The sequence below is a fragment of the Apteryx rowi genome, unplaced genomic scaffold (genome assembly GCF_003343035.1).
Source record: "Apteryx rowi isolate R43461 unplaced genomic scaffold, aptRow1 scaffold_180, whole genome shotgun sequence".
Lineage (NCBI taxonomy): Eukaryota > Metazoa > Chordata > Aves > Apterygiformes > Apterygidae > Apteryx > Apteryx rowi.
In genome coordinates this window covers 817,508-831,619 of record NW_020448086.1, presented here as the reverse complement: position 1 = coordinate 831,619, position 14,112 = coordinate 817,508, and the positions used below count along the sequence as shown (strand labels likewise).

The 14,112-nt window shown below is 35.1% G+C and overlaps 1 protein-coding gene across 9 annotated transcripts in view; it reads right to left on the bottom strand.

Annotated features, from left to right (window-relative positions):
* SLC25A12 (solute carrier family 25 member 12) overlaps positions 1–14,112 on the bottom strand; it is a 54,042-nt gene that overhangs the window by 20,808 nt on the left and 19,122 nt on the right. For 7 of the 9 annotated variants that reach the window (XM_026061376.1, XM_026061371.1, XM_026061372.1 and 4 more), the window contains 5 exons: positions 9,344–9,483; positions 6,898–7,044; positions 5,695–5,833; positions 4,266–4,359; positions 3,546–3,630 (listed from right to left, as the gene is read on the bottom strand). In XM_026061376.1, coding sequence (XP_025917161.1) covers positions 3,546–3,630; positions 4,266–4,359; positions 5,695–5,833; positions 6,898–7,044; positions 9,344–9,483 — 605 coding nt within the window. Of the gene's footprint in view, positions 1–3,545; positions 3,631–4,265; positions 4,360–5,694; positions 5,834–6,897; positions 7,045–9,343; positions 9,484–11,930; positions 12,340–12,596; positions 12,617–14,112 lie in introns of those variants that run through there. The other 2 variants (XM_026061380.1, XM_026061377.1) reach the window with 2 other exon arrangements.

The following is a 14,112-nucleotide window of genomic DNA, read 5'->3' as shown; positions in this document are numbered from 1 at the left end:
AATGTCACTTTTATATTACTAAATAAGTCTTCACAAAGTTTGCAGTTTACTTGCGTGTTCAGATGGATATGTAAATGAATATAATTAATGCTATAGCTTTCAAATCATGAATATTTATAAACAGAAAATTACTGTAGCTGTCATCCCCATGGTATACTCAGCTGCTAGGCTTTAAGAAAATCTTACACAATGAAAAAATTGACAATAAAGTAAACATGGTTGAAAGCAGACTAATTTCCATTTCTACCAAATCTACAAAGACAGTCTGAGTTTATGTTAAAATTTAGATTTTCCTTTAAGAAGGGATTTTAAAATTATATAAAAGTGATTACAGAATTGTTTTCCTTTTCCAGGGACAGCTGGACCTCACAGGAATTATATTCTCTCTTTCACAATAGCATATCTTTCATTGCATCAATACAGTTAAATAAGATATTGCCAGGTTCACTTAGGATAAGGTCCAGCACAGAACTGTTCCTTATAAAACAAAGAAAATAAAATGACTCTACTTTCTGATGTGCATTTTTAACACAGAACATAGAATTAGTTGAGAAGGTATTACTCCAAGAGTGTGAAGARTATACGTTCTGTTCTAATGATGAGTGAAACTTTTTTTCAATGAGCTCATTTATAACAATGTCAAGCTACAAAGGTAACTCTGAAGTGTAAAACAAAACAAATTAGCATTTTGTTTCCTAATAGTCTGCTCAGAAAGGTGAGTGAGAGCCACAAGGACACTAATTAAAACCAAAGTTGGCACTTAGGAATGCAATTAAGAAACGTTGTCAGAAATATTTCTCATTAATCTGGATAAACGCTGTATCCACATTTCTGCACTAATCCATGCCATCCTTCTTGTCTTCTGGAATCCATAGAAAGACTGTTACCACTAAGTAGGTTTTGGATGTGTATTTCATTAGCTCAGATGTGTCTAATCCCTTAAGTACAACAGAGCAGGAACATTAAGAACAGGCTGGACACTGCTTCAGAGCAATTTGTTTGAAAGACAACTGAATGACCAAATCTGTATGTCATAAAGAGTAACCAAAATACGTACAAAATCCCACATAGCTTGTAAGACCATAATGAAATTAAGCATTCTATTGAAGGCTTGCAATATTCTGTATAGGACAATTGTTCAGCCATTGCAGCCAAACTAATTCAGGATTTCCCTGTCTCTGATAAATATCTTGGATTTTTTAGTGGATATAACTGCTTAAAGGAATCTCTTGTAATACACATACAAAGTGAGCTGAGAAATAGAGGATTTTATACACACAAACTTTCATTTGCAGATAGACTCCTGGACCCCCTCATCCATTGACAAACACAGACCATTCACATGGCAAACAAGACACAGGTGCTTATGTCATTGCACTGCCTCCTTCATCTCAGGACATCTGACAGCAGCACTACCTGTCACTGCCATCACCAGAGTAGAGAACCTGAATTTCACCTTTCCCAGATGAAGCCTTTGGACTTTGCCTAGTGAAGAGAGACAGTGTAGTTTGCAGTGGCTGACCAAGTTATCACTGTCAGCTGTCTGTCCTGTTCCAACAAGCCAGGATGGCTGAGCCACTTGGGAATCAGTTGCTGAATGACTGCCATATGCCAGCAGCATATTAATGCAAGTCATCGCCAACTTCAGTTTGCCGTAAATGCTGAACTACCAGATGGGGCAGTTCAGCGGTTGATTCATAAGAAGCTCAGCTGCCTTTTTACCAAAGGTGGKGGGGGCAGCTGGGAGCAGTAGCCAGCCTAATCCAGACTATGCCCACTTGGGAATCAGAGTCCTTGGATGTCTTGATAGACACCCCATAAGTTCCTAAAATAGATGGAGAGAGAGAGAATTGGAGTAATTTAGACATTGTAAGAAAATGTGAACCTTCAGAAAGAAAAATTATACTTCTCTACTGAGTACACAGAGATATACTTAGTCAGAACTATCGATCATGGATGGGATATGCTCATACAAGAGCTTAAGAATTAGGCATCCTACTACTTCTCTTCATATACTACAGAGAGAAAGSGGATATGGAGACATCCTTGGAGCAAAAAGCCCTGGTTCAAATGAACATTGGTTTTACTGTATTTTCTTATAAAGTTTACCTGAGAATGTACAGCTCTACAAGGAACTGCACTTTCTTATAAAGCTCTAACAGAGTAAAAATAGATAAAAGATTGTGCAACAGTAACATTTAAGATCAGACCCTACATTTTTTCTTTGTTTTTCATAATATATACCAATGTGCAATTGGCCCGTGTATATTATGATTATGTAACCATGTAATTCACCAAGTACATATACCTTCCTTTCTGAATCTGCTATGTAATGGTTTCAAGGATTGTCTTGACTGCATTATTAGCTTTACATTATTAACACTCAAGTTAACCCCCCTTGAGTCACTCTAGCGACAGCAGTCATCTACAAAACACTCCAGAAAGACTATTTTCATAGAATATGTCCAGAATAGAGTAGAACAGAATTATTTCTATCAGCAGCCTAGCATAAGAAATTTCCCATTATGTTGCTACTATCAATATCAGCATTACTTCAGGTTGAACTTTAGATCACGTTTAAGGTAAAATTTAAATTACAACTTAACTAGCATTAGACAGATCTGCTTGCAAAGGGAAACCTCTCAAATTATATGCTGAACTAAAAATACAGTGGAGACACCCAAAATTTAGATTTATTTTTAATACAAACTTGCAAGCTATACTGCTGAAACGTGGGCAGTACAGTATCGGGTAGCTGCAGTGGAAAGTCTAAACAGAAGCTGAACTCTCGCATAGAGTTTGGTCCTACATCTTTAGTTCTGACAGTTGTAAAAATAACCAAAATGTGAAACAAATCTACATTCAAAAGTTTCCTGGACAGCCTGGGGCTCTTTTGCTATACTATACATCTGTACATTTATTAAGGAAATTGTGATAAAGGCAAAGCTTGCAAATCTGAATATAAAGGTCTGGTGAAACAGAGGGTTAACAATGTTCCCTTGTATTTTCCATCCTCTAATTCTATTTTTTTCATTAATCGCAATAAAGTTGAATTCTCTTSCTACTGTGTAGGTCACATAGCCAACAAGTACAGTAAAATTAAATGATCATTTTAGATAAATGGTTATCCAATCATTTCACCCCATTTTTTCAAGAAAGAACACATTTATAAGCCTTGCATTTAATACTCATATTTTTTACTACCTAAAATTAATTTTATTATTATGGGGTTAGATTATTTAGTAAAGTGAAAGGCTTTTCAGGAATGAACAAAAGTACTGACAGTAAGAGAAGCAAGTACCTATACATTCTTTTATGTGAGCAAGCCATCCTTCAGTATGGCACTGATACCCTGGTTAGAAACGTACTCTGTACTGTGCTCTAATTCTATCCTTACTGCAACACATATAGCATATATAGAAGTCTGCTAGGATTCACATGCTACGAATCTGTTTAAAGTCTTTTCTTTTTACTTTTCACATGTAAGCACACATAAGCATTCACTTAACTTCAGCAATTTTATTGTATACATCACTCCTACCTACCTGCCTCTGGAGTTCTGCCAAGTTGTAAGGTAATGCACCTTCAGCCAGTGGTGCTATTCTCTCAATATCTGCCAAAGTTAAACGCCTTCTCACAAGGCCAAGGAAAACAAATTACTGTTAGATAAAATATCAAGCATATTCAATCAAGTATTCCTGACCACACTCTACAGAATACATCCTAAGTTTAAAAAACATCTGTCATATTTAAATGTATTTCTAAGAATTCTGCTGTACTGCAATAAAGAATCCTTAGAATTAGAAGCACATTCTCTTCTTGTTGTTCTCAAATGGAGGTAAAGGGAGCTTGTATTATTCAGAAGCGCATTCTTCTTTACCAGTAATAAAGGACATAATTCATAAATGAAACAATTTTTAGGTATCTTTCCCCTCCRCCCCCCAGCATTTCACATGCAAACATCTACTCAGAACATCATCAATATGTAAAGCTAATACTACCAGTGCATTCTAGCCTTTTGGGACTACTGTAATGTATATTGCTATTATATATGCTATACTTATGACAGGTAATAACTGTGCTTGATGTACAAAATTCCCTCACAAAATACATGCATATACCAAACACAGTTTACATTGAATAAACTATTGTAATAAAATACAACAGAATGTGAAACTTTAAAAAAAGATAAAAATTAATGGTTTTCACACTGAAAACACTAATATAATGATTACAAAATGATAGAATTAATGTTTATAAATTACCCGGTAACACTGTACAAGTCTGCAAGTTGGTAGAGAATATCTATTTCCAGTGGTGTAACTTGTCCAAATCGAATTGCAGAACCAGTAAATTCCTCTGGATTTGAAAGGGAAAGAGAAATCAAGCAACTGGATTATTTATCAAATTTCCTCTTTAAATGCTCACAAGTAACTTTAATATMATAAAAATGAAATCTATCACCACAAAGCAAAATCCAGAACGCAAAGGAAAAAAACACATTTAGGAGAAAATCCTTCTTGGAATCAGCCTTTGAAACTTGAGCAAGTTTGATTTCACAACTCTCCATTACAGTAAGAAGTCATCATCAAAGTCAACAAAAATCCTCATATTAGCAAGATTAATAAAACCACACCCATGATTTGTGACTCTTGTTTCTGAAGTTCTGTAAAACAAATGGATCATTACTTACAGCTTTAAGGGCAACTGACTCATCTATTGCCATCACGTCAGTGTTTCTTTCTCCCCTAGTTCTCAGTGACCCCAAGCTTAGCTGCTCATCTAGCCAAACTACCGCCATGTTCCTGACATAAACAGCAAGCTACAGTAAACAACTTTGAACAGTGAATGCGTAATAGCTTTTTCACAACACAAATCCAAGCGAGATCTATTTATGCATCTGCACCAAAAAAAAAAAAAAAAGGCAATATGTTAGCACAATTTGGAGGATCGGGACAGGCATTTTATGCTTTCCTTTAGGATTCCTTTAGGGACAAAAGATATGCACAGCACATAAACATAAACCAAAGAAGAAAAAAAAAGGAACTTGGCATGCTTTTTACCCACACTTGGCCTTGGCTGGTCCCATCCATACAGGTAATAAAATCTGTCATAAAATGGCTACAAAAGCAATCTGCTCATGCCTGTGGCCAGACTGAACTATGGCCACATTTCACATGTGCAGTAATTAACTATGTCCTATATACAGACATAAATTTTATGCAAAACCAATCAGGCCAGTAAACTGTAAAAAGTTATAAATTATTACTTTTTTTGAAAAAGATTTAATCATGGATAAAGGTAACTAGACCTAAAACATCATGGAGATTACTGATGATCGATTTTCAAACTTAACCCATTCTATCACATTCCCCAGCTGCTACTTCTCTCTAAGCAGCCATGAATCCCCTTCAAGGAGTAGTAAAATCCTGAATAATACACTATTTTGCAGATATCCATTCAAACTAATAAGGACAACAAGGATCCTGCCAGAATCCCAATTCTTCTCCTTAATGAGCTAGCTGAAAATCATTACTCGCCTGTGAGGATGGAAAACACCCTCTAAACACCTCTGTAATAGTGCTAACGTTGCATATTATTGCAGCCTCCGATTTGCCTTAACCCATATGCAACATCAGATCACAAACTGGACAGAATTTAAAAAATTAGTAAAATGTAGGAAATATGCTTTACCTTTTGTAACTTCAACATCTTTCCTTGTACCTGCTATATTACTGTATATCTTCCTAACAAGATCCATGTTATTCAACAGGGCATTAAATGCATTGAAATAGGAGAAGCTGACCTGATGTGAAACAGTTCCACCAGCCACCTTAAAAAATTAAATGAATGCAGTTAAGCGCCTTAAGCCTTTTGACAACAGCTTATTACAAATTACAGGAACATCCATTTGGACAAATTATGAAAGAATTAAGGATATATTTCTATTCTAGTAATTTTAAGCTATTTTTAATAGAAACATGAGAGAAGGATTATTAGAAAAGATACTGTTTTCCTGGGAGTAAAAATTCAACATTAGGAAAAAAACAGGAAATCATATAATTAGGTTATTTTTCRGTTTACCTGATACACACTAAATGTGCCATTGAGTATTTTTATAATAGAGAAATGCATGTAAACACTACTTTAGATAAAGACACTGACTTATTCCATTGCATATAGCAAGAAATGTTTATTTCAAAGTCTAAAGTTAATAGTTAATGGAAATCTTAGACAAGATACCATATTATTAGGCAAGTTAGGCAAGGCAAGATCTGTAGGTAAAGTAATAACATAAAAGTTATAAAGTAAAAGTATATAGTATAAAATAGTATATAAAAAGTAAAAGTTTATAAAAGTATAAAGTAATAATTTTTGTGTTATTACCTTACCTACAGATCTTGTCAGACTATCACAGCTGCAACTATAGTACCTCTAGAACCTACATTCTGGTTTTCCAAACTCTCATCCCAAACAGAAACGAGTGTAAGTGCATACGCAAGAACAAACCTGTAGGTAGTCTCCTCCTTCTGAGATTTGTCATTTATCAAAATCTAAAAATCAGATACTTTTGGCCAAAATAAGTATTCTTTCTGTGCAAAGTATAGTTTGCCCAGCTTTAGTGCACAGTACAGCAGATAAACTCAGACTGCTTCCAATGGCACTTTAAGCATGTAAAAAGGGCTGCCAAACTTTTCCACTACTGCAGCTAAGGAGCGCTGCCAGGTTTCACCCTGTCCACTCTATTACGAAGGTGGTAACCTCTAGCACAAAGGCAGTAATAAACAGGTGGGAGAAGATGAAGTGGGAGAGAAGCAGTAACAACTTAAAAAATTATAGCTATTAAACAAATTTGCTTTYAAGCCCTTAACTTAAGGCACTTTTCTTCACACTTACTGAAACTAAATTTTCTTCCACAAATGGAGTTAGCATATGTGAGCGCAGGGTAACCATGATGTCACTGAAGTCCAGCCCAGTAATCATACCACTTTTACTTTTGTCCTTCAATGCAAAGGCTTGTCTTGCATGTTCTGACTGCAGCTCCTAGAAGAAAATATTCAGAAAYAGCAGATTAGAGCCAAATTCTGTAACCCACTGTTCACAAAACTCCCACTAATTTCATATTCTTACAGCATGCCTGAATATGTCTGTGTGAACACCACAACACAACTGTAGTTTAAACTTAAAGGCCAGCCCAACTAAGACAAGGAGCCTGCATACTAATTCCATCCACAGATTCATTCCTCTATAAAAGAAAAGCCCCTGTTCAACTGTAAGGAAATATTATCTTTCACAAACTGATTTGAGAAATAAACTTCACATATCAGAATCCTATGTCCTGCCTGCTATAATTTACTGCATAAATATTTAACTGCTAGGGAAACTTCTGATATTGATTGTAAAGACTCAAAGTGAGCTGATCTTTTACATATCCAAGATTAAATATGATTGGGATAGTATAAATTAACTCCTTGAGAGGCATACTTGAAAATAAACAGGAAGACAGGGAAAATTATATAACACAGATGTAGACTGCTCCTAACAGATATCCTGTAACAGAAATGGTCACTTAATTTCATGCAATTTAAAATTCCTATGCAATCTGTAACAAAAATGTCATATAAAGCACACTGCAGTAACCTAACCTCAAGATAATAATGATGCAGTCATCATTAAATTCTATGTCCAGAAAAGGTTGTTTCCTTCTATTCAAGCAAACAATAAAGCACATTCAGCTGTCATCCAGACTTCTGGAAACAGCTAAAATAATAGCCTTGTTATCAGCTTATATCACCTCTACACTAATTTCTCAAGTCCCACAGCCTCAGTGTTTTCTAAATCAAGTCCCAGTAAGCCTGCTCTGATCCAAGTCCTAAATCGCACAGGACAACGTTAGACCAAATAAACAAAACAATCAGATCTAAAAGGAGGGACAACAACATCCAACTCATGTACACATTGAAAATACCACAGACCATACTACCTTTCCATACTAAGGGTCTTGTTTATTATATGATCAGCATAAGAGGTTACTGTATCCTAAATAACAGCATCCTTGGAGCAGTAAACATAAAATCAAAACAGATATTTATCACTTTGCTCTGAGTTAAAAGGTGCTTCTCACTAGCAATCTGTTTTCTTCTGCACTAGAGTCCCCAGTTTGTGCCTGGGATGGCTTACAATGAGTAATATCAAAGTCAGGACACAGTTTCTTCCTTGAAAGTAACATCAAGGTATACTGCAGCCTTAAAAGACTATATCAAACTCTAGTATCTCAACTTACAATAAAGACTTCAGACCCTATCTAATTAGACATGTTTTTTCTAGAATCTGCTCTGTATCTACTTTTATCCTGGACAATAATTACAGATTATATCAAAGCATATCTACCTCTCCTTACTCTTAAATCGTACGTCTAAAATTATTTTGTACCAAAGGTCGGCTTTAGAAGTATATCATCTATTTTTCTTCAGGCCTACTAGGCAGAAAACTAAAAGACAAGTAACATCATGAGGTGATTACTGCACATTAATTTACCGAATTCAGTGCAATTACCTACACAAGTCTGCAAATTCCTTTCTTCTGAATTATAATATGTATTTCTCCTACTTTCCTCTTCCTCCATCCTTTATAACTGCTGTCTTCTTTACTTCCTTCTAGTGCAATGATCAATTGCATAATATGTTTCAATTGTAGCTTTTTGGCTTAACACAAAGTCCAGTTCTAGGAGTGAGTTCCTTTAAAGCCTGATCCCTAGAGGGTGCTTCAGCAACATCTGAGAAAAGCATATTTGTCTCCTGCAAAGTTGGCTGCATTTAAGACCAAACTCCCAACACAAATGTAGTAGCATGCATGACAACTAGTGAGAAAAAAAAAGGGGATCAAGTATTAAGATAACCTTTTTAGAACTAAAAAAAATGTTAAACAATTTAATAAATTTCCATGGGAGGCTATATGATAAAAAACAACTGGTTATATTAAGGATGTAATGTTAAGGATGTAACTTCTGATTGAGGTTAGTTTTGCTATTAAATTCCTATGAGAGAAGAGGCAGACCCTCAATCCAGTTTAATAACAATCAGGAAAAAGGGTTAATTTCATAAACAGTATATTTAATCCTATCCTTTTATAGGATTCAAGTTAAAGCAAAATTAATACACACTGCTTAGAGAACCAGCATGGAGAAATAACAGTTCATCATAACTTTCAGGACTAGTAGATAATCAGTATCAGATAATGATTATCATTACCAGAAAAAGCTCAAAATTTGTAACAGCATTAGTATATTGTTAGAGACAAAATTGAATTTTAAATGTTCTTTGAAAGAAGATTAATAACTGACCTGAAGAAACTGAGTGAATTCTGAATAGTTAAGATGCTTCTTCCTGTTATGTCCAAAATGCAGTCGAATGAATTCACAGTCCCAGTTGAAGGGGATTTGAAGATGAATAATAGTCTGTTCAAATATTTCTTTGACATTTGCTGTGGWGGAGGGAGAAACAAGAAGTGAGCTTTGCAGTACAGTAATTCTACAAACGTTCCAGGCAGGATGCAGACAAATGAAGTTTTAAGCAGCTGTTTAAGAAGTGTTTTAGTTTGTTAAAAATAATTGCCAACTGAACCTTTACAGACTTGTATAAGAATACATTTGCTACAGAACACGATACTTTCTGTATCACTGCATAAAACCTTGGAGTGTTTTATTTAGTTTTAATTAAGAAGCAATTTCCCTTGTGCATGACAAATAAGAGCTATTTTGCATTCTGATATAAAAATCAATAGTGGTGCTCTGTGTCTCTGCCAGGAGTCAAATTAAGCCCCTTATCAAGAGCACGAATACCTGCATTACAATCTCATGCAATATTTGTCGTACTAAGTATGGTTTGATTGAAACTTGATTATTACARTCACACTGTCTGAATATGTCTATTGAAGATAGGTATAAGAAATGCCATCTAAAACATATCATTAACTCAGCAGAAAGCACCTTATTAAAAGCTTTTGATAAGGCCCTAGCACAAAAATCAAATCCTATAAAACATAATTGGTAGTCTCAGTTATTAAAATGTTTTAAGATAAGTGAAGATAGAGATGTCCTTTTTTAAATGAAGTAAAGAAAAAAACTGTCGTTTCAGAATATGGAAYTCTCTGTATGTATACTGTGCAATTGAAATCTCAATGCCTAAAGCTTTATCTGAAGTCAGTCAAAAGCCTCATCTGAAAAAAAGCATGCTTTATTCATATGCAACATTGCCACTCTGTAAAACAAGCCCATTTTTTGTGCAGATTATCTGACCAAATATACAATATAAACTGGACATCTATCCATACTATAYGAATACTTTTCAAAATCTACCTCCAAGTACCAGAATTGATATTAATTTTTCATCAGCTAATCTAGAACCTGCCAACCAAAATAAAGTGTGGCACACAGAGAAGAACTTTACTATCTTTTGATATTCCCATCATGGGCTGTTTACTTGGAGTAAATGTGTTGCTTTCTCTATGCTAAAGGACTACTTGATTCATTCATCCTTTCAAATCTATAGCCATTCTAGTAGCGAACAAGTTACTATATGGTTTTATAAGTTTCAGTGACAAAACGATGGCACATCTTTAGAAGAAATCAGTCTCAGATTGGGAACACACAAAGTGGGATTCCTTGGCTAGATCACTTGCTTCACAGAAGATTTGAGATTACATATTTAAAGGGCAGACTATGCTGGTAAGCGATATAACTGTAACTTAGCCCTTACTTAAAGGTCAAACACAGACAATAGTGAAACAACTGCAATTTAAACCATAGTTTCCACTGCAAGGGAGGCTAAAGGAGGTGTTCAGTTAAGCGGGAAGCTTAAAAAAACCTAAAGTGACTACTTGTAATTGTTTGCTCTTATCTATTTATTGACATCAACATAGAAGGTGCCAACGTTCTGAGGGTTAAGAAAATGAAAAAGATAAATCACCAAATACATAGTGCTAAACTATTTTATTTCACCATAATTCCTTTGAAAGCTTTGTCTGTAGTACCTTTATTCATCATTGCTAGAGGCTAAGGAACCAGGAGAGAAAAATTTAAACTCCCTAAGTACCATGGATTCGCTGCAGTTTCTGACCAAGCTACCTAGAGTCTTCATATACTACAAATACAAACAGATCAAGGCAGCCTACTGCTGAGCTCCCAAAATGGCACTAAATTGTAAATGGAGCAGCAGACAGGCCTGCTTAATTGGATCTGTTGGCTTGGCTACTAATGTATAAACAGGGTGGAAACTAGCGACTACTTCCACACCTGTAAAACTGACTTCTGTAAAGCACTGAATTCTTCTAATGAAAACTTAGGCAGGAATACGCTGAAGCATACAGGAAATTACAACTGTTTTCAACTGTTTCCAGTGCTTGCTGCAGAATGTTAAAGAAAGGTTAAAAAAAAGTCTCACTTTTTTATTATATGAAATTATTTTTTCCAAATTAAGGTCTGCTCCAAAAGTGCTCAAATAGTCCGATCTTCCACTAATTTTTAATGAGACTTAAGCCACTGGCCTTTTCATAACTCTCATTCAAGCATTTTATTGTATACTACTTACAACTGATAATTAGTTTCTCACACTATTGATTTTCCTTCTTAAAGGAAGGATTTATAACTAGTCATCAACATGTCACAAATCAAGATATTTCAGCACATAAAAATAATACTGGCACATGAATTAATAAATTTATATTCAATATATATTGGCACTTGAAGAGCACAATATATGGCTGAAGAGGTTTAAAATATGATATCCAAATTAGCCTGTTGCTTCTCTGAAATTTCAGACACCTTAAACATTTTTCTTCTGTAAGATAATTAGGCAATCACTGACACAGGATTCTCAAACATCCCTAGATAAGCACTAGAAATTACTACTCCTACCCCAGAGTAGCAAYACCTTCTTCACAATATATCAAGAATACCATTTTTAATCCAATTTTGTTGGCTCTTCCCTTATATCAAAGGAAATAGCCATCACCACAGCCAACAACTCAGTGATGAGAAAAGCTGTAAAGGGACAAACACATTTCAGAGATTGTACATAATGTCCTCATCACCTGCACTTTCACCACACTGAATTATGAGCAAATGTCTTATTTTTAATTTATTTTTTCCACAGCACAAGCAAAGAACTAACAACACTGAAAATAAGCAACATTAAGGTACAGATGCTCCTTTCTTTTTCTTTTTTTAATCTGAGTCAAAAACTAGTAATGCTGCTAAATTAAGATAAACTACAAGTAGTTCAAATTTCCAACAGAATTATTCTGCAGGTGGCAAACAGTAAATTATTTTTAAACCCTTTAATTTTAGTATGACTTTTTACAGAATGCATTCATTGTCCCTGTCGATATATATTACTCATTTACTAATGTCCTTTCTTACTCTTTGCTCACCTTTCTGCAGTGGAATTCTTTCCTACTGAGCTGGTACTTTCTTTCCAGGCTTACAGAAATTCATTTTCTTCTCTGATAGGCATACAAGTCAGCAGCCTGATGACACACTCAACTTACCATCAGCCTCAGCAACAATAAGCTACTACTCCAGTGCACTAGCACATTACCTCCAAGGTGACACACATTCTCTCCAGATCGCTTCAGAATTTCCCCACCCAGTCATTTTAAACAAATTACAGCTGCCTGGAGCAGCTACCTGCAGGCATCATACACAGGACTCTGGATCAGCCTCCATCAAACACCATTACCTATCAGGCTCAAAAAAATAATGTAAGAAAAACAAAGCTTTTAGGCAACACTGAATTTYAGAGGAGGAAGAAGAATATTGTAAGTTATAACAAACACTGAGATCTTTTGTTGATCAGTTTGAGATAAAGACTGTAACAGAACTCCAGTACATCTGAGCAGTGCTTTACCCTGGAGAACAGTTGTGCACAATGATAGCATCACTACCAAATCCATTTGTTCAATTACACTCAACAGTTTGTATTTTTTAAATAACGTGCTTTATTTTGAAAAATTGTTGCCAAATTAAAGTTGCCCCTGTAGTTCTAAGCAGCTGCAGCAATGCCTATCTACCAACATGCGCTTTTCACTAGTCATGAGGGCCAATCAAGCTGAAAGACACGATTTGAGATAGAACAGAAATGAGCACAGTGCTTGTCATGTTCTAGTTACAACTAATATCACTCCATCATCCTAACATGGAAAATTTCATGCTAGAGCACAGATTTTTATTTAGCCTGCAGATTTTAGGCATTGCTTGAACTTTTAGGAGCAACATACCCAAGAATTACACTATTCTATTGCACACACAGAGTGAAAAGAGAGAAATATCTGTTCTGAAACATCATTCTCCTGTATAACTTGCAAATCACATTTTGAATTATTTATATTTAACCAAAAATCAAAATGATTTATTTTTCCAATGTTTTTTTTCCAATACATCAGTCAATGGCTCAATGAAAAGCCAAAACGGTTTCACTGATCCTGGCATGAATTTCAGCATCTGAAATGTTAAAATTCTTGAGTTTTGACAATTTAAGCTTTTAATTGAATCCACAGAGAACACTGCTAGAGCTTACACTCTTTGCAAAACAACCATTTTTGGCCCATGGTGGGAATGAGCTCAGTACCTCAGGCAAGCCCTGAGGTAGTAACTATTATTTATTTTGATTTATAATCTCCCAAAGAAACACAGTTGAAATCCCAGACAATTCCTGTGCCATTAGTCTCTTCACAGAGTTTGCCATTCCCTCTCCCCAGTGATGGAACCTCAGTAATGCTTGTTAGACACAAAAAAAATAAATGTGATGGTTTTAGCTACTAGCATAAGTATGCTAGAGGTTTGCTGTTTAAGAAGGTGTTTTTTTATCTGCCTACTCAGTCATCTGTGGTCCCATCTGCACACATTTCAGTCTTATGTACTTAATGCATTTTAAAGTATTCTATGCTATATACTTTTCACTACATCTGCTAACAGCAAATTTCATATATTTTCACTTGCAAAATTAAAAAAAAAAGACTGTTAAAAGCAAAAAGACTTGCTTTTTTTTAATATCTGTAGCAACAGAAGTATATTAACAGTCATGCAGATGTAAATATTGCAATGATTGTTTCGAG